The sequence below is a fragment of the Pseudorca crassidens genome, chromosome 18 (genome assembly GCF_039906515.1).
Source record: "Pseudorca crassidens isolate mPseCra1 chromosome 18, mPseCra1.hap1, whole genome shotgun sequence".
Taxonomy (NCBI): domain Eukaryota; kingdom Metazoa; phylum Chordata; class Mammalia; order Artiodactyla; family Delphinidae; genus Pseudorca; species Pseudorca crassidens.
Genome location: NC_090313.1, coordinates 77459937 through 77480704, shown reverse-complemented (window position 1 = coordinate 77480704; position 20768 = coordinate 77459937). Strand labels below are relative to the sequence as shown.

At 49.1% G+C, this 20768-nt stretch overlaps 1 protein-coding gene across 1 annotated transcript in view; it reads right to left on the bottom strand.

The window, feature by feature from the left end:
* MIPEP (mitochondrial intermediate peptidase) overlaps positions 1 to 20768 on the bottom strand; it is a 135012-nt gene that overhangs the window by 17870 nt on the left and 96374 nt on the right. Inside the window, exons 17-18 of the mRNA XM_067713715.1 lie at positions 8677 to 8798; positions 6813 to 6886 (exon numbers count right to left, since the gene is read on the bottom strand). Of these exons, the coding sequence (XP_067569816.1) occupies positions 6813 to 6886; positions 8677 to 8798 (196 nt within the window). The remainder of the gene's footprint in view (positions 1 to 6812; positions 6887 to 8676; positions 8799 to 20768) is intronic.

Below are 20768 nucleotides of genomic sequence, written 5' to 3'. Positions count from 1 at the left end.
TCCTAGGTTGCAGGCTTTTCCCTTTCAGCACTTTGAATATATCATGTCAGTCTCTTCTGGCCTGCAAACCTTCTGCAGAGAAATCAGCTGGTAGCCTTATGCAAATTCCCTTGTATATGATTATTTTTTTCTTGCTGCTGCCTTTAGGCTTCTCTCTTTAACTTTTGCCATTTTAATTATAATTTCTTGGTGTGGGTCTGTTTGGGTTTATCTTGTTTGGGACCCTCTGTGCTTCTGTATCTGGATATCCATTTCCTTCTTCAGATTTGGGAAGTTTTCAGCCATAATTTCTTCAAATACACTTTCAATACCCTTTTCTCTCTTCTGGGACCTCCTATAAATGTGAATGTTATCCAGAGATCTCTTAACCTTTTTTAATTTTTTTACATTTGTTTGCTATATCTTCCAGATCCCTTAAGTGTTCTTCTGTATTGCTTAGTCTGCTATTCATTCTGTCTAGTGTTCTCTAATTCACTTAACAATTTTATTACCAATGCTTTCAATTCTTTATCTTATAAATTATTTCTGTTTTATTACTTTTTTCAGGGGTTTTCTCTTATTATTTCAATTGAGAGCAATTCCTCTGCCTCTATGAATTTAGGTGCAACAGTTTCCTATTGTGGTCTTGAAGGGACCATGTTCTTATGAGGGACTGGCCCTATACAGACTGTGAGTGTCTGATGCCTTTGGTGGGAAAGTTGATCTGATGTGGACACAAGCCATGTCTTCCTCAGGGTGTGCTGGAAGCTATCACCTTGGTAGGGGTGGGGCTGGAGCTGGGTGTGAAGCAAGACTTCCCTTCTGCTCAGTGGCCATCACTGCCCTATTGGGGGTGGGATCTGATCCCAAGGTGCTGGAGCAGAAGCCCCAAGGGTCAGGCCTGGGCTGGCTCTGCTCCCTGTACATGTGTGCTTTCCCTGCTCCCTACACTGGGACCCTTGCTGCAGAGGCAGGGATGCTGAAGCAAGGGGGCCTGTGCAGGCTGTCGGCACATGCTGGCTGCAGCCAGAGGTCTGGGCTGTCTCTGACGCACGGCCTGTGCGGTGCCCGCCGTGTTCCCTGGCTCTGTGGAGAAAGCCTCAGGCGAGAGTCCCCTTTGTCCCTCACAGCTGCCCCTGTCCGTTGTAGGGCCGCACTGCAGGGCGGATGGGGCCTCAGTGCACACGGGGCTGTGAGCTGTGGTGGAGCAGCTGCTGTCAGAGTTCTGGGCTGGGGGGACTGCTTGAGTGGGTGCCAACACTGGCTGCCACCACCCTGTCCAGGCTCTGTCCCAGTGGCCTCTGGGTCCCACACGAGTCTGCTGCCACCACCCTGTCCAGGCCTGTGCTGCCCAGTGACATGGGGTATGTGGGGCTGGAGCGTGCACTGAGGCAGCCGGCAGAAACCTGGCCAGCACCAGAGAAGCCTTCAACCCGCCCTTTCCTCTGTGCCTCGGGGCTTGTGCTGGATGCCAGGACAGAGGTGCCCAGTCTGTGGCTCTCACCGCTCACTGCCCAGAGCAGGTCTCTGCCTGTGCCATCTCTTTTCCTCTGAGTCCCCTTCCAGGGGCACAGGTCCAGACCCGATCACTTTTCTTCCTTTCATTACAGCCTTGCTTGTACAGGAGTCCTTCTGCCAGTTTCCAGTTAGTTTTCCGTGAGACTCATGCCACACGTGGATGTATGTTTGATGTGTTCCTCGGGGGAGGTGAGCTCCATGCCCTCCTCTATTCCACCATCTTGTTCGATCCCCCATAATCACGTCGTTAATGGCGCAGGAAACACCTGCCCTTCCAGGTGAACTCTAACTTAAGTATGCATTAACGCAGCAGGTACCCACGATGGTGTGCACAGCACACCCTGCTGCAGGCACCAGGGCACAGCGCGGGCCTAGCCGTCTCCTCCTCTCAGAGAGCCGAGGCTCGACTCTGGTGCCCCCTTGTCTGTGACACCCTGGGAAGGAAGACCCCAGAGGTGAGGTGCCCTTCTCGTCACACTAGGGGTCGTGACCGCATGACTCGCCTTGCTGGTGCTGACCCTGAACACCTGGCCGAGGCAGAGTTCCATGTAAAGTCTCTCTCCCTTCCTTCCAGAGCACAGTATGAAAGGGGGAGGTCACCGTGCAGCCCACACTCGGGGGGCAGGGGGCACCTACAGAACCATCTGAACTCTCGTGCACGGGAGGTCTGCCTGCTGCTTCATTCCATCGTTCCTGTCAGGCGGGCTCATGGATACACACTTATACTTGGTATTATTTCCCAATGCTGCCTTAGTTACTTTTTTGCTCAAATTGTTAAAGTTCTGGCCATTGAGGTTCGTTTATAGTGGGCGCCTGTCCCTCGTGACACACATGCCCACCCTCGCGTGTATTCCTGAACACCTTCCTCCTTCCTGGCGCTGCAGGACGCTGCAGGCCAGCCCTGGAGTCAGCCCTTCCCCCAAGGAGCCCTGCTTCCTCTAGGGGAGAAGGTGTCAAACCAAGCTCCGGGCACTTCCTGCTCCTAGGACCAAGGAGAGAGGTTACCATCGTACACTGTTTGTATTAATCTCCTTGGGGGACGAGGGCGACCATTTGGAATACACACCACAAATTTCTGGCTTAGAGTACGATATAGTAAGAAGAGATGATATAGGATAGTTATGGCAACGACGAATGTGTTTTGAAAGCCACGAAGCTCTGCGGAAGTTTGAGCTCTTGCGATTTTAATCAGCTTACGGTGAGGCCTGGGGCTTCTAGACTTTGGTTCCACAAGTCAGTCTGGCGACACAGAACAGACTGAAGGGAGCTTCGCCGAGAATTTATCTACTATTCCTTTTCATCTTATCTGATGTTTCGTCCTTTTTAAAACTCTGTCAAGTTCTAATGTTATATCTCTACTTTCATACTGCTTTGGGCCAAAAGTCATAAAACTAAGAGTTCCTTTTCTGGAAAGGAGAACAGAAATAAAGCTGTTTAATATTTTAAAAGAACCCCTTGGAACGCTAAGATCTTGGGCTTTAACCTTCCTTTCCCCACAAAACCCTTCGTGCCAAGGCTGCAGGCGAGCGCACACAGGATCCATTACCAGAGGCAGAAATGTGAGACTCGGTGGGCACCGTGCTTACGCGGCTGTGGCGAGAATCACCCCATGGGAACGACGGTGACTCAAGTTGACAGCTTTGCCACAGAGTCTAAAGAGCTTATATGGAAACAGATCACGGAACATTTTACTGCTCATCAGTGGCCGTCAGGCAGGCCTCACCAGTGTCAACGTGAAAACACACACAGACTTTGGGGATCACTGAGGCCTCCAGGCTCAGGCCACTGACATCTTCACATTCTAAGACCAACTCAGTCTCACGTCAGCCTTCAAAGATCGCCTGAGGAAGACGCAGGCATCGGGAGGAAGGTGGCAGGGAGGAGAATGAGCCCCGTTACCTGTGGAAAGGGGGAGATCAGACCTGCTTTAGAGGGATTAAATGAGCAGCAAAGCAGGAGGCACCCGGCAAGTGCAGATTTTTCAATGTGTTGGTTTTTTCCTAGTTATTTAAAGATAAGTAACATCTGAACCTAAAAACTCAACAAGGGCCATTTACTCAAGAATTTCAGATAACATAAAAGAAAGATAAAGCAGTTTACACTGGAAGATGTAACCTCCTGTGGGGACTGCACCTGTCCTTCTTGAACTGCTGCAATAATACCGCTCCGACCCCCAACAGCTGTATAATCCCCCTCTTCTCCCACCTGCTGTGGGAGAAACAATTCTCGCTCCAGGTGGCTACCACGTATTAGCTCCTTGTTGCAAACTCACTGTTTATCTTTCTAGAGACATTCATTTTCTGAAATGGTCTGCAGACACTGAACTCTGGGGCATGTTCACCACAGCACACCTAAAAACTTTTCTAGTATATGGCAAAATGAATGGAAATGTCATATCATCCTGGTTTATTTTAAGCAAAAACTAAGTTCTCTTATTACTAAGAAATGTGATACTTAAACGAGAAAACACTGTATGGAACGTACACAGAGTTCAACTCACCCCAGAATCCTTGGCAGTTAGAAGAGTTGAATTCAGTCAGGTGTGTTGCCACCCTGTGTTTTAGTGGAGGATTAAAGTAACTGAATATTCTAACATCATTATATGTGCTATGGATGTGTTTAAAACTAGATAAGGACACAATTTCAACCTGCAGATTAGAAAAGTGTTTTGAAGTCAAACCACGTTTTGCGTCCCTTAGGGAAATCGACTTGGTCGAGGAATTTGCTAAGTACCAGAGCTGGCAACTGCAAATCCAATTCTGTTTTACTGTGCGACGTGACCGCTCCCCTCCTCCCCGCGCCCCCAGGAAGGAAATACTTTCTTAACCACTTTTTGTTTTCTTCCATGGCGTTTAGAGTTTTGAGAGGAAAGAACTATGGGCCCTTGAAGAGAAGTCTGTGTCTCCGCACGTGGATCTTCCCCGAGGCTCCCGGGCGGCGCTCCCTTCAGACCTGAGGCGACTCTGAAACAGGCCAGCGAGCTCAAGGTTCACCTGTGAGGCGTTTATCGTTCAAAGATCAAAGCACGGCCGTGTTTGACTTGAGTAGGTCATACAGAGAGCACCAGCACAACTCACGGCATCCTGACTAAGGAAGGGCTCGGCCTTCGCCTGAAATGTTGTGTCTCAAGTAAGGAGGTTAAGACAGGCGGCACTTGGTCACAGAGGTACATAACTGGAAGGTACGGATTCTGTTTCTTTACCTTCTGCTACTTAACATAATTCTTTACATTTACCTAGTAAGTAAATAAAACAGATGAAGCACCTATCACGACGCTGAGTAATTTCACAGTCACTCCTCCTAGGGCCACCCCGATGCTATGAGCCATCATGCAGGACGCTCCTGCTTTGGGGGTGCAGGCTGGCCGTTCGCACACAGGAAGAGGGGACGCCACTGCTGATCTTGTCTTACAAACCCAACCCTACGGAGTGACAACTGGCGTAACACCCTCTTGCGCGTGGCCCCATTCATCCGCCGTGTAACCGATCACGTGAATTAAGGAGGTCCGGCGGAACACTGAGGAAAAGGGTAACCCTTAGAAGCCGAGCAGTTCTATTGCTGGTGTTAGCTGTGGTCTGAATACATTCTCATTTCTAGTTTGAACCACAGGCTTGTTTTTCTCTCGTGGAAAAATATTTTTTCTTCACACAAAAATGTTTCATATGAAGAACAGAATTTCCAGAGAGATGATACAACCATCTTGGAAGCAGAGTAGGAAAATACACCAACCAAAAGACAAACACTGAAAAGGATTTAATATTTTTCTTTTGCTGGAGCCATATGTAAGCTAATATTTATGTGCAGACGGCGTTTAGACCCTGGTGTCAGGAAGGATAAACTAAGCACCGCTGCTGAGAGAGCTTTCCCACCAGAACATCCGCGTGAGAAACAGCCCTGGAGCCTCTTCTGCCCCCACTCACAGCGGGCTGTCCACGCAGCACCACAAACTACCAGCCCAAAGGGCGCCATGCAGACCATCACGAGCCAAGTAATTTCACTGTTACCGAGTCCACAAGGGGCCCGCGGCCGGCAGTCCTACCCAGGGAGCTGCTCAGAGCTCCGGCCCTGTGGTCGGGAGTCCCAGGCTCCAATCCTGGTGGGGCTCCTCCGTCTCTGCTGCACCACAGGGCCGGGGCCTGAGCTGTTCCACCATCGGTAAGAAGGTACTGAACACCCCACCTGAGAGGGCTGCTGGAAGATTTCATTAATCAGGACACGAAACCCATTTAAAACAGTGACTGGACGTAGCAGAATTCAACAAGGGCCGGCAGGATCAGCCAGAAAAGGGGGGGGCGTCACAAGCCTCCTCGTTGAGAGGGTGACCCGAGGCGCAACCACAGATGGGAGACCGGACATCACCCCCAAAGCACAGCAGGGCTGGGCCGCAGGAAGCTGCCGGCAGACCCGCTCTACGCACCGGCCGCGGCAGGGGGCAGACGGAGCCTGGACGAACACATCCTCCCAGAAAAGCTGACGGAATCGAGGTCCCCAGCGGGATTTTGTCACCTCCAGTGCCTGGCACGTGAGCAGCTCTCGGCCACTGGGCTGGATGAATGAGCAGCTACAGCCCTGCCCGAGGGGACAGCAGGTGCAACAGATGTGCGCAAGGGACGTCCCCTCAACCCATCACGAGCAGGACTGCTCCGTTGCCACTAGGAAGGCAGCATCCCCCTAAGGCTGGGAGTCATCCCCTAAATGCACTTTCATCAGGTAGTCAGAGGGGCCGGCTGCACGGAAATGCCGGCACCCCGAGAGCACCCAAGATCACCCACGTTTCCTTGAAATACTGTGAGAACATTCCAAGGGACACCATGACGGCCGCTTCCATTCACAATTAAATTCTCAGTGGAGATACTTAAAAACACATAGGAGAACAAGCATCTGAGGTGTCTAAGACTGAATTGGGTTCTAATTTTTTGAGTAAAAAATCCACCCTGATGCCTTGGAATTTCTAACAGATGTATTGCTAGGCTTTCATAAGGGAATAAGAAATGAGTATTAAAATCTGAAAGCAAATTTTCTGAGGATTCACAATAACTTAACAGTTTCCTATTAGAGTGTTAGTAACATTTTGAGAGTTAAAGCCTGAAATTTTTTCTCAATCTAAATAAATCACACTAACTTATTTGGGACACCATGAAACAGATGCTCAGAACAAAGTGCACAGCTGAAGCATCATGTCTTTAAAAGAAAAAACAAATAGACAAAATTGGAAACATCTTTCATTACAGATGACACGAAACAAAACCCAAAGTGCTAATGTTAACACATAAACCTTAAAAAAAAAAAAAAAAAGCGCATCTCAGTGGGCTTACCTTGCACCATGAGCAGGGGCTCCTTGCCCCCGCCGTGCGCCAGCATCTCCCGGCGGTAGCGCTCCCCCGCCGCCCTGGGGAGAAGAGGACTGTCACTGGAGCCTGCACGCACCCACCCACACCCGCCTGAGTTCCCCAAGTGAAGCCACACTGATGTCAGATTCAGAAAAGCTGCCATGCATTATCTTCTGGCTTCTACAAATCTCATTCCGATTTTTAACGTACTCTACGAAGACAGACCAGTGGTGATATAGTTACTGTAAGAGCAAGCCTGCTCTTTCTAGAAAGGGTTGTTTAGTTTATGTGGTACAGAACAAGTAGAAAATCGTACCCCATTCTGCATCATCTATAGGATTATTCTAAAGTGAGATTTGAAATCATTTATGCTCTCCTCTCAAAAAAGAATTTGAAATGGCACCCAACAGAGAGAAAATAACACTGTGACCTAAGAGTAAAGTCAGAAAAGCTGTCAGGAGAGGGTTCATTACAGCAGGAAGCCCTGGCTAAGGATAACAGAGAACACTTGCGGTCCGTGCTGCTCTTCACCAGCTGGATTCAATAAGGAACAGTGTCCCTGACACTCGAAGGGGGGCAGACAGAAATCCTCTAAATTAATGGTTACTCTCTTTTTAAATAGAAAATGCAATTCCTTTAATGCAAATAACTGCAGTTAAATAAAGTACGTTTTCACTCCACTATTTCTGGAGGATCTTTCCATGGGCAATTTTGCGAATATGGTCTCTAATCGGACATGCTGCCAGCACTTCACTCTCAGCAGCAGGATGACATCGAACGCTTGTCTTGGCTCCGCCCTGAAGGGAGCACTGAGGCCCCGAGGCCCCGAGGCAGGGGGCGTGGACAGGGCAGCTGAGAGGCCCCGCCTGGCCTCGGCTTTGCTGCTTCCAACCGGGAGACTTCTCAGAACTGGGATCAAAAAGGATCTTTTGGTAGAGGTTAGAAATTTTCTAGTCCACTGAGTATTTTTACTAGCTTACTTTTTTACATGCCGTAAAAGTATAGCAACTGCATGTCTAGGCGAGAATGCATACATAAACAGATATAAATACTGGGGAATACATGTATTTAAAAGCATGTGGTTTTCTAGTAAAGTGTGATTCCTTTAAACAAGATAGTATTTTGCCGATTTTATAGAAATCTTCAGTGAAGAATTATAATGCCCAGAATTGATTTATGGTACTCAATTTTGGCTTCAGAGCCTTTGAAGATAATAAAATTTTAAAAAGTAGACCAAATGTCTACAGTGTGCAGAGGGCTGAAGTCACAATAGCATGTGGGTACCAAGCTGTAAAACGTTTAAAAATTCTGTTACATCAGACTCGAGTTCAAAAGATCCTGGAACTGAAGGCGATGATGAACTGCCGAGAAAACCCGAGCCTTGGCCAACGACATGAAGAGCTACAGGGTCGGGCGGGGGGCGAGGGCCTGGGAATCAGCAGACCTGGTTCCCATCTGAGTCCAGCTGGTCCGCTGTGAAGCCCTGAACGCATCACCCCCTCTGAGCCTCGGTTCCTCTTATGAAACTCCGGCTCCGCCAGGGCTGCTGGGACTAACGTGATAACCTGCGTGGGAAACGCGAGGGCGCTCCCGGCATCTAAGGGGCCATGGGCCTCAACCTGCGCAGTGAGGCCTCCTGACCGTGCGACCTGTGTGGTGCAGGCAGACCGCTCTGAACGACTGTGAGACCAGGTCTCAGTAGTGCTTTGCTTTCCAAGGAAGCTCCTTCTAAGGACCCGTGGAACCAGAAGCTGGCTTCCCCGGGCTCCTGCTGGGGAGGGCCCCCGGCACGCAGCAGCCCCAGTGTCCTGCGGGGACGCAGCAGGCCATGAAACCCCCGTCTCTTTACCTGTTGAACGGATCCCGGAGAAAGCACTCCCTCCAGACCATGGACGCCACTGCCCTGGACACCAGGTAGGAGTAGTATTTGGCACCGTAGCCCACGAGGTGGCTGAAGCGCAGCTGCCAGGCCTGCCGGACAGAAAGGACACAGGAGGCGGTGAGGCTGCGTCCAGACGCCGTGTGGGCCCAGCGCAGGGAGGCACACAGGAAGCTGCAGACGTGCCATGACATGGCACCCCAGGGGGCCGGCCTCACGGTGGTCACTTTCCACGTGGCGCACACTGTGAGGACTGGTGAGTCCCCTCAAAACCCGCATGCCGAGCCCCAACCCCCAGGACCTCGGAATGAGGCTGTTTGTGGAGACGGGCCTCTAGAGGTGACGGAGGTAAAACGAGGCTGCGGGGGCGGCCCCAGGCCGCCAGGGCTGGATATGTAGGTCCTCGTGCGACGGGGGAGACCACGCCAGGACGGGGCAGTAAGGCGGCCTCAGCAGAACCAGCCCTGACACCGGACTGTTCTGTACAGGTTCACTGCCCCGGACTCGTGTCTGGCAGAAACAGAGGGAGGATGCCCAGACACGCAGCGTAGCGTCAGCAACAGGGCAGCACGCGTGTCCCATGATTCCGGCCTGCTGGGAAGCCTGGCCACTGGGTCGGGAGAGGGCGCTCTGGCCTGGCACCGGGTGCCGTTCTTTTTGAGGACAGTGACGTTGTTACTGTAAAAAAAGGCCACGGGAGTTCCCAGGGAAGAATACCCTTCCACTGGAAAACTCTTTTCCTGCAAATACTGTTCTTTTTCTGGACCTACAAGCTGAAAACAAGTAGGTTCTGGGTGGTTAGTAGGAAGAGGGTTATCCAAATGCAAAGGCATAAGCTGCCCACAGCACAGTCACGACACCACTGCTACAAAAGCCAGAATTACAGAAGCCATCCTCAAATGACACGGTTGTGACTTAAAAAGTTTTACTTTACTGAAACAAATCTGACATGCAGCAATACGCTGCTGTCTTTTCATGTGTGCTTTAGCTGACGGTAAAATTGTTAGGAAAAAAAACTGAAGCCTAAGTTTTTAAACTAAGGTAAATTATTATCTAATAAATCTTTTCACCCCCTGGAAAATAAAGTATAAAGTTTAATCATCACCACAAATGTTTAACTAGATAAACAATTTCCACCTAACTGATCCAGCCACAAACTACAAGCGAACAGACAGTTCCCTGCTGACGGTGGGGCGGCGGATCCGAGGACACCTCAGAGTACCCCACGTGGCACACAGGGGCCCGGCGCTCTGAGTGGCGTCCAGCACCTCACGACGGGCGCTCGGCCTGGGCTGGGTGTAGGGCAGGCCGGCCAGCTCTCAAGCTAGAGCTGGAACAGGAGGAGGTCTGGCGGAGGGAACGGGAACCCTCGGGATCCACCCTCCCCTTCCAACCGGGAAGCAACTGGAAGCAAGGGGGGGCTCGCGGGCTGTGTCCCTCCGTCTGTGTGGGACACCTCGCCCGGCCCTCTGTGAAGGCGAGACCCCAGGGGTGGGGCACCACAACCCAGGGCGGTGGTCCCCGACTCCACACGGCCACCACTGGTGCTGGACGGTACACTCGCAAGGCTGTCACAGTAACCAGACCCCCAGGCACAGGTGCCGAAGCCCGGCAGCTCGCCTGGCAGGATCCACACCTGGATACCTGGACACAGAGAGTCCACGGCGTCTGCCTCCCACCTGGACAGGGCTACTCAGGCATGGCGCACACCTTGCTGTCTTGTTCTTAAATTACAGGTTTCCACACCTCAAGACACGCTAAGTAAGTTATACCACCGGACACCTTTCACCAGCGTAAGCTTACGGCACGCTAAGACCTACAATCCCATTGCTGTCTGACCACAAACAGCTGGACTGATAATTCAGCCTAACGTTAAGTCCTTGTTACCACTTCACTCATTCCTCTGGAAAAATAAAAGACAGCATCTCATTTTAAGCCCTGGAATTATGCTGTCCTCTTCCTTTTATCTCAGAGTTTCCTTCTTCCGAAAGGGACCTTTGCCAGATGAACCGAAGTTTTCACCCATCCTCTGAAGCGCAAGGTGAGGATCTGGTCTTCAGAACAAAGGACTCAGAAGCCTTTGCGCTTTCTCTTTTGTTCTGACTGGAGGTGGGAACCGTCCCATCCTCACACGAGCCCTCCATCCGTCTGTCCTGAGTTAGACAACCTCAGCGATCCGCACTTCAGACAAAACCTTGGAGCGGGAGTGGCAGCGCGGCGGGGGCCCCGTGAGCACAGCCGCCAGCTGGATCCTGGGCAGGAGGCCCTCCGGGGATCCCTACCTGCTACAGCCCCCTTCTTACCCATGACATTCGTCTGTCCAAATGAGAGACGGGCCCAGGAATGGAAAGGAGCAAAGTAGCCAGTTACTTACACCTGGTTTCAGTTTCAGACCTAGATGAGGGACTCGTGCAGAGCCAGCACCCAATAACTACATGTTAGAAGTTGAGTGACCGAGCTAATCGCTGCTATTATCCTCTTAAGCAGCACATCATTTCTCCACTTCCAGTTACACATGTATAAGTGCATTTAACTAAAATTTTAAAACAATCTTATTACTAGAATATTAAACCACCACATGAGAACAGAAACGACATCACTGCTTTCTTGGTTTGGGTCACACAGAACTGAAATTTCCTTAAGAGCAAGGTCCAGAGGCTGGGCCTGTGTCCAGATTCAGCACGGGGCCTGGAGCACAGCAGGAACTCAGCAGCTGTGCTGGATGGGTGGGCGGACAGGTGGACAGACGGATGGACACTACAGGATTCTGTCCCAGGGATGCTCCGTGTTCCCGACAGACTGGACTTTGGACTGAGATGAGGAGTAACATCCAGACCACGAGCACGAGGACATCACAGCGCTACAAACGCACTCTGGATCTCAGGCTGTTGTTATTATTATTATTTTTTAAAGAATTCTTTGACTACATTATATGACAGTTAAGACTTCTGAGGCTAGTTTTGGCACCAAGTGTACGGCATCTGTGTGGTGTTTCCTCATGTGTGATTCAGTCTCCGTCAAGCTTCACAGACTCTGAACAAGCCACGGGCCAGCAGTACCACACAGGCTTCACGGTGCAGCTGCTGTAACAGGACTAAAGGACAGCAGCCTCCTGAGCTAGGCCAGGCTCTGTGCGCGGACCGCCGGGCTTTTCACATTCCCTGAGTACAGTGCTGCTGGCTTGTGGATTATGTCCTATGACACCCAACCCTGGGCACTTAACCACAGCAGTGAGTGGGAGACCCCCCCCCGCCCCGGCCTTCTCAGGTTCGTGTTCTCTCTTTCTTAATGTTTTCCATGAAGTAACACAGGCTAGTACTCCTAATTTAATAAAAAGTCCCCACTGACATTTTACCAAAACCCATGAAACAACAATGCCAAACAAAGAGGAATTCTCAGTTTGGAATAAAACTGAGAATTTATTTTAGATGAAACACAGCCGTTGTGGTGGGCACACTCTCAGGCGGCCTCCGTGGATGCCGGTGTGACATCTCCTCACCGTGAGTGTGGGCAGGACCAGAGCCTTGCTTCTGAGGCGGGATGTCACAGCCACAGCGAGTTACTTACCTGAGATGTCTGCCAGGCTGCAGAAACCCTCCTGTTGCCCGAGGTCAGCGGCCCTGGTGGGAAAGCCCACCAGCAGGGACCCTGTGGGATCTGGGGGTGGCCTCTGGGGCCCAGGGGTGTCCAACAGCTGACAGGCAGCAAGAAGCTGGGTACCTCCATCCTACAAGTGCACAGATAAGAATTCTGCCGAGCGACTTCCCTGGTGGCGCAGTGGTTAAGAATCCACCTGCCGATGCAGGGGACACGGGTTCGAGCCCTGGTCCGGGAGGATCCCACATGCCGCAGAGCAAGTAAGCCCGTGTGCCACCACTACTGAGCCTGTGCTCTAGAGCCCACGTGCCACAACTACTGAAGCCCGCGTGCCTAGAGCCTGTGCAGTGCAGCAAACAGTAGCCCCGCTTGCCGCAACTAGAGGAAGCCCGCACGCAGCAACGAAGACCCAACACAGCCAAAGATAAATAATTCAAATAAACAATTTAAAAAAAAAAAAGAATTCTGCCGAGAACCCAGGTGAGCCATGGGCCCGGCCAACTCCCCGACTGCAGCCTTGTGGGGGCCCAAGCACGGGCCGCGGCCTCCTGACCCGCGGGGGCCGTGAGCTGTGTGCTGCTGTAGCCACTAGGCGCACGGCAATTTGTCCCACGGCGATAGAAACTAACACCGTTATCTATTTCAACACAAGAGCTGTGTCCAAAAATACTAACGAGAAAAGTAAATGGAAAATATGGAAGGGCACCTATATTTATTAAATGTATAACCGTGTCTTCATGGATATCTTTTGAGGAAGGTATTCCTACAAATGCTTCATAATTTTCAGTAAATATTTTAACAGCTTACACTTTACAACAGACTCAAAAGTGTAATTTGATCAAGGCTGCCAGCAGAGACTGCCCAGTACCCCTCGTCCGTTCAGAAACAGAACTGCCCCTCTGCTGCTCAGCTGGAGCAAGGCCTGTGGCCACTGTTCTCCAGGCCTCCTCTGGGCTCAGGGTGGCTGTGCCCCTACTTCCTGCAACCCGATGTGAATGGAGATAACGTACTTGCCAGGTGCTTCAAAAGAAAGCTGCTCACACCCTCGACCTCCTTCCACTTCCTGCTACGCCTTAAAGAAGTGAGAACCAGACCCACACCTGGGACTCAGAGAAGCCACATGCGGAGGAGCCGCCAGCCCAGCGGCCCTACCTGCTCAGCGCTGCCTTGCTGGGCAGGAGGAGAGGAGCTTCATCCTACTTACATCACTGTATTTGGGGGTCTCTGTCACAGCAACTTAGCCTGTACACCAACAGACGATCACACAGGATTCAGACCCGGCTTTTTTTTTTTTTTTTTTAGCGGTACACGGGCCTCTCACTGCTGTGGCCTCTCCCGTTGCGGAGCACAGACTCCGGACGTGCAGGCTCAGAGTCCATGGCTCACGGCCCAGCCGCTCCGCGGCATGTGGGATCTTCCCAGACCGGGGCATGAACCCGCGTCCCCTGCATCGGCAGGCGAACTCTCAACCACTGTGCCACCAGGGAAGCCCCCCCGGCTGTCTTTCTAATTCAGAGCCCCTGCCTCACTGCTGCTCTGCACTGCACACCCCAAGTATCTAATATGGGACCTACTGCTCCCTACAAATGTGAAAGTTGCAACTGTCTTGATTTCAAATTCCTGATCCCCCCAGCAGATCCCCATGCCGTATTCCTGTGTTTATATTTGACACCTACAACTTGTAAATTAATTTCTATCACGTCAGCTTCAACACATATCAGAACACACCACATAGCTATTTTTACAGCTAAAAAGGAAAGCCCCTGTACAAGTTGATATACGAGCGAGTATTATACTAAGTTAAAATGCTGACACTGCTGGACCAGGGGGAGGACTCAGGGACGTGCGGGCGGCTCAGTGCTGACATCGGCAAGAATGTGGCTGAAGCATAACGATGCCAGTCCTAACAGTGTTAACACTGCTCTCCAGCATATAATAGGCAGCAGCCACAAATCCCTCCTTCATGTTACCATTGAAGTCTGAGTAATTTCCAGAGTGCCAATATGAGAACTTCATAAGATCTCAATGACAACTAGAAACCATTGTCTCTGCTAATGGTAGACTTATGGCTCATTTTAAGGAGACTAGACCCAGTCTTATGAGAAAAAATGACTTCTAACTACCTGACCAAATCTCTTTAGGCAATTAATAGTAACACAAAACATTAACCACCAATTCTATTTATATATAAATATTGAAAAAAATAAAAGCTCTGCAGAACAAAATTTAACCCCCCCCCCGGAAATAGCTGTGTGTGTCTATCAAAAGCAAATCCACGAGCAGAACAAAGATGTAACCAATCCACATGGAAAGGCATTTATTAGATGGAACGTGGGAAGGTAACGTTAATCTAATTAAAGGAGATAATTAGGTGAAAAGCAATAAACAGAACTGGAAACTAGACATGCTGGGTTTTTTCCTCCTAATCAAAGCTCCTTAATATTGCTTTTCCCCTTGCCTGTAACATCTCAAGGAAAAAATGGCAGATTCTTCATTTTAAAGGAACCCGTGGTCAAGTAATAAGGACTTCCACAGAAAAAGAGAGCCTCTGGGGTCAGGAGGGCAGCCCAGGGGAGCAAGGTGAGCCTCCACAAGGACAAGACACAATCCGGAAGCTCTGGTGTTGGCACTAAAACAACCAAAACACACTCACAAAACGGCAACAGTAAGTCCGTACCTATCAATAATTACTCTAAATGTAAACGGATTGAATTCGCCAATCAAAAGACACAGACGGGCTGAATAAACTAAGAACAAGACCCAACAGTATGCTGCGTTTAGCTTTAGTCTTTTCAAGGAACTAGAAAAAGAAGAACAAATTAAGCCCAAAGTCAGCAGAAGGAAGGAAGTAACAATCAGAGCAGAAATAAATAGAGACTAAAAAGACGATAGAAAAGATCAGTGAAACTAAGAGCTGGTTTTTTGAAAAGTTAAACAAAATAGACAAACTTTTAGTTAAATTCACTAAGAAAACAATGCACAAAGGAGTCAAATAAAATTAGAAATGAAAGAGGAGACACTACAACTGATGCCACAGAAATACAAAGGATCATAGGTGACTACCATGAACAATTAGACACCAACAAAAAGGACACCTAGAAAAATGGATCATCCATAAAACTCCAAGAGGAAAACATAGGAAAACACTCCTTGAATTAGCCTTGGCAGTGACTTTTTCAATCTGACACCAAAAGCAAAGGCAACAAAAGCAAAATTAAGCTGAGCAACATCAAACTCAAAGGCTTCTGTAAAGCAAAGGAAACCATCAACAAAATGAAAAGGCAACCTGTGGAACGGGAGAAAATATTTGCAAATCATGTAACAAATGATATATGATGTCATTATATAATGTCTAAAATACGTAAAGAATCCATACAACTCAACACAAAGCAAACAACCTGCTTAATACAGGGCCAGAGGGTCTGAAGACGTTCTCTTCCAAGGGAGACAAATGGCCAACAAATACACGAGAAGATTCTCAACATCACTAATCATTACGGAAATGCAAATCAAAACCACAATGAGATGTCACCTGACACCTGTCAGAATGGCTCAATAATACATACATAAAAAAAACAAGAAAAACCAAGAAGAGGGACTCTGCTACTGTCTTCATGACTGCGCAGTTCAACAAAGGCAGCAGGGCCTCCACGGGTGTGTCCTTCGTAGACTATGCGACTTTCTGCTCGTGCATGAAGAAGGGAACACAGAACAGGAACTCCTCGGCAGGGAGACGAGCCAAGAGCAGGGGTGCAGCCCTGGCCACCGCACCCCGGGGGCGGGGCCGGTATCGAACCGGTGGGAGCAGAGGCTCCTGAAGCTCCGCCTTCCCCCCTCCCAGGGACCCTCAGAGATGAGTAGCTATCGTCTCCAACCTACAGGCCGGAAGCCCCCTCTCCTGTGAGATCATGCTGAGGTACAAAGAGGGGAGGACACCTGCAACCATCTGATGTCAACTAGGGCTCAGCACCTTCCTGCAGCAAACAGGCCCGGGACCCGGGAGCTTCCCTTGGAGCCCCGGCTTCCCCGCCTCACTCTGCATGCCGGCAGTCAGGAACCTGTGCGGCTCCCTCCCTACTTCCCTCTGTTTCCATTCCAATGACACTGCAGCTCGAGGCCTCCTCCAGTGGTGATGAAGGGGCACTGCCGACAGTGGGGGACACGCGAGGTCTCCCCCCAGCCCGCCGCATCCTCACGGCGGCGGGAAGGCTATGCTGCCAGCTCCCTCCTCTCTTGCTGGTTGGGGCCCTGGCGCAGTGTGTCCCCGGAGTCAGACCAGAGTCCTGGGCTCAGGGCCGCCGCCCCCAGCACGGTACCCCTCTCCCCTCTATTCTCTGGTCAGCACCCGGATCATCCTTGTGGACGGGCTGGGGAAGGTGATCTACGGATGGGGCGATGAAAACACACTTGCTTCATATTTTCAAAATACTCTCCCAGTTCCAAAGGAGTTTTATCGTGCCCTCAGAGTCTCCAGAGAGAAAACTGGAGGGGCCGTTCCTCCTTCCCTGAGCTCCATACCGGCAGCGGTGGCTGGCACCTTACCCACCGGGGGTGGGGAGCTTTGGTGCGATGGCTCCGAAGTCATCCTCTCCATGCCCGGGGGAGCCTTCACAGACGCCGCCCTCACGGCCACACTGCGGCCGGGGAGGCGGACACTAACAAGGGCCACCAGCCTGGCACTCATCACTGTGAGACTCCCGGACCCTCACCTTGACCACGCCCGCCTGGCAGGGCTGCCGTGCGGATTACACGAGGGCAAGTAGGGAAGAGGCCCGCACTGTGCCGGCCTGGGGGGGGCCTCCACTCATCAGCCACAGACCTGATCCTCTGCAGTCGGGGACAACACTGTGACCAGCACGGTGTTCTCAAGAGACAGTCACAGAAAGCAGGTAGAAAGGTAGGACAATTAGAACCAAACTGCTGTAATCTGGACATAACTGACATCTGTCAGTCCCAATTCTCTTTCTGTAATTAGTTTCAGTAATCCCTGAAATTATTAAGATATCAACAGATAGGTAAAAAAAAATAGTGTACTGACTATACACACACAGGCACAATTTCTGAAGTGACAAAAGATATGTACCCAACTACCTTGGTTGGAATAACTGCTACTTTGCAAACTCATTTCCTAACTCGCACGGTGAAAGATCCCTCTGCATCATATTAAAGTACATCTGGGGCTTCCCTGGTGGCACAGTGGTTAAGAGTCCACCTGCCGATGCAGGGGGACACAGGTTCGTGCCCCGGTCCGGGAAGATCCCACATGCCGCGGAGTGGCTGGGCCCGTGAGCCACGGCCGCTGAGCCTGCGCGTCCGGAGCCTGTGCTCCGCAACGGGAGAGGCCACAACAGTGAGAGGCCCGCGTACCGCAAGAAAAAAAAAGAATCTGCTATTAACTTTAATTTGTGTTGCCTACGATGTGTTATAATACAAAAGATAGACGTGTGCAGTGAAGAAATATGTCTCACTAAGGGTGATGCTCCTGGTGAGATGAGACTGAATTATAGAGAGGTAAGAACACGCTCCCCCTTGGAGCATGCAGTCTCTGCCCCGCGTGTAAGGCAGGCCCTGGGCCCCTGCCAGAAGTTCCTTGAGCGGCAGCACAGAAGTGCAGCCCGGGGCTCACGATGCTATGTCATCTGCAGGTCTTGTCACTACCTGCATTTTGTACAGAGTAACTGACAGAAATAAAGTTCGTGACTGATCCACTGAAATTACCAGGGCTGCCTGCTTTCAATCAACATGTCATCAGTCCTCCCCGATTATTTCGTCTGAAGAACGTCCAAAATTCCTGACGTAACAGCTTTTAGCAATTTCTTACCAAAAAAAAACCCCCCAAAAAAACCTGCTATATTTGTGGTTGAAACATATGGAAAACCTGGGTAATGCCCAACAGTGCATACTACTGCAACTCAAAACAAGTGTTGGATAAAAAGAATCAACACCTAAGTATTATTACAACTTTCCTATAAAAATACTATCAACTAGCATTACTTCACAGTGCTATAATAATAGGTGCTACGGGCAGGCTTTCTTCTTCTCACATCTCCTGAGTTTGAAAGTTCAAGGTGTGACCTTCCAAAGGCTCAGCTGTGAGCAGTGGCTTGTTTAAGGCTGAAATGGACTGATGGCCTTTTACTTCCTTCTAAATCTCTAGGGTACTAAGTCTCACTCCACGTCACAACAGCCAGCACACCTTCTGCGCTAGCTGACCTCCGGCTGGCCTCGCAGTTCAACGTCCTCCTCGCGGGAAGGAGCACAGCCCACTACGTGTCCCCCATCACAGCCCTGCCCTGCTCCCCGGCGGCTGCCGGCATTCGCTCTGTTTAAAAATTCAGATAAAACTCACACACCATAAAATTTACATTTTAAAGTGATTTTTAGTATACTCACAAAGCTGTGCTATCAAATTTTCATCATCCCCCAAAGAAACCCCTGACCCGCCAGCACTCACTCGGCACTCCTTCCCCCAGCCGCTGGCAACCACCTTCTACTCTCTGTCTCTGTGGATTTGCCTGTTCTGAATATTTCATATAAATGGAGCCGCACAGTAGCTGGCACTGCGTGTTTGGCCTCTTTCACTTAGCGCACCGTTTTCAGGCGTCATCCACGGTGTAGGATGTGCCAGGACTTCATTCCCTTTAATGGCAGAATAATATTCCACTGCGTGGAAATGCGGTATCTGCAGATCCATTCATCCAAACGTCAACTAAAGTACATGTGGTTTGCTTCCACTTTTTGGCTATTATGAATAAAGCTGCTGTTAACATTAGTGTACAAATTTGGGGGCAGACATATGTTTTCATTTCTACTGAGTATATACCTAGGAGTGGAGCTGCTGGGTCATACAGAAACTGTGTTAACTTTGAGCACTGGCCAAACTGTTTTCCAAACCTTCTGCACCACTTTGCATCCCCACCAGAGGTGTATTAAGGTCCAGTTTCTCTACATCCTTGCCAACACTTGTTATTGTCTCTTGTTATTATATCCATCCCAGCGGGCAAAAAGTGGTAAACCTCATTGTGGTTTTGATTTTGCACTTCCTTAAGGACTAATGTTGTTGAGCATCTTTTCCTGTGCTCATTGGCCATCTGTGTATCCTCTCTGGAGAAATGTCTATTGAAATCCTTTGCCCATATTTAATTGGGGTTGTCTTTTGATCGCTGAGTTATAGGAGCTCTTTATGTATTCTTGGAGATTAATACCCATCAGATATCTATTCTTCCATTCTGAGTTGTTGTATCCCTTTCCTGATGCTGTCCTTTGAGTACAGATTTTTAAATTTTGATGATTCCAAATTATCTTTGTGGTTTTTTTGGTGATTTGTGCTTTAGCTGTCAAATCTAAGAAACCACTGCCTTATCCAAGGTCACAAATCATCACACCTGTTGAGATGATCATGTAATTTTTTATCCTTCATTGTGTTGATATGGTGATTACACCTGATTGATTTGCAGACGTTAAACCATCCTTGCATCCCTGGAATAAATTCCCCTTGATCATGGTGTGTGGTCCTTTTAATGTACTGTTGAATTTGGTTTGTTAATATTTTGTTGAGGATTTTTGCATCTATGTTCATCAGGAACACTGGTCTCTAATTTTCCTTCCTTGTGTCCTTGTCTGGCTTTGGCATCAGAGTAATGCTGGTCTTGTAAAATTAATTTGCAAAGTGTTCCCTTCCTTTCTGTTTTTTTGTAAGAGTTTGAGAAGGATTGGTATTTTTTTCTTCAAATGTTTGGCAGAATTCACAATGAAGCCATCTGGTCCTAAGCTTTTGTTTGTTGGGAGAATTTTGACACCTGATTCAATCACCTTACTAACTAGTAACTGGTCTGTTCAGATGTCCTATTTCTTCATGATTCGATTTTGATAGGTTGTATGTTTCTAGGAATTTATCCATTTCTTCTGGGTGGTCCAATCTGTGTCTAATTGTTCATAGTCTTCTTACAATCCTTTGTATTTTTGTATTATCAATTGTAATGTCTCCTCTTTCACTTGTAGTATTATTTGAGTTCTCGCTTTTTCTTGGTTACGTGTAGCTAACAGTTGTCTACTTTGTTTTTCTTTTCAAAAAACCAGCTCTTGGTTTCATTGATCTTTTCTACTGTCTTTTTAGTCTCTCTTTATTTCTCTCTCATCTTTGTTATTTCCTTTCTTCTGCTAACTCTGAGTTTAATTTTGTTTTCTTTTTTTGTTCTTCTTCTTCTAGTTCCTTGAGGTTTATAGTCAGGTTGTTTATTTGAGGTATTTCTTCTTAAATGTAGGTGTTTATGGCTATAACCTTCCCACTTAGAACCACTTTTGCAGCATTCCATAATTTGATATGTTTTGCTTCTATTTTTGTTTCACGATATTTTAAATTTTTTCTTTTGATTTCTTTGACCTGCTGGTTTTCCAGGAGTATGTTGTTTAATTTCCACATATCTGTGTAATTTCCAGCTCTCCTCCTGTTACTGATTTCTAGC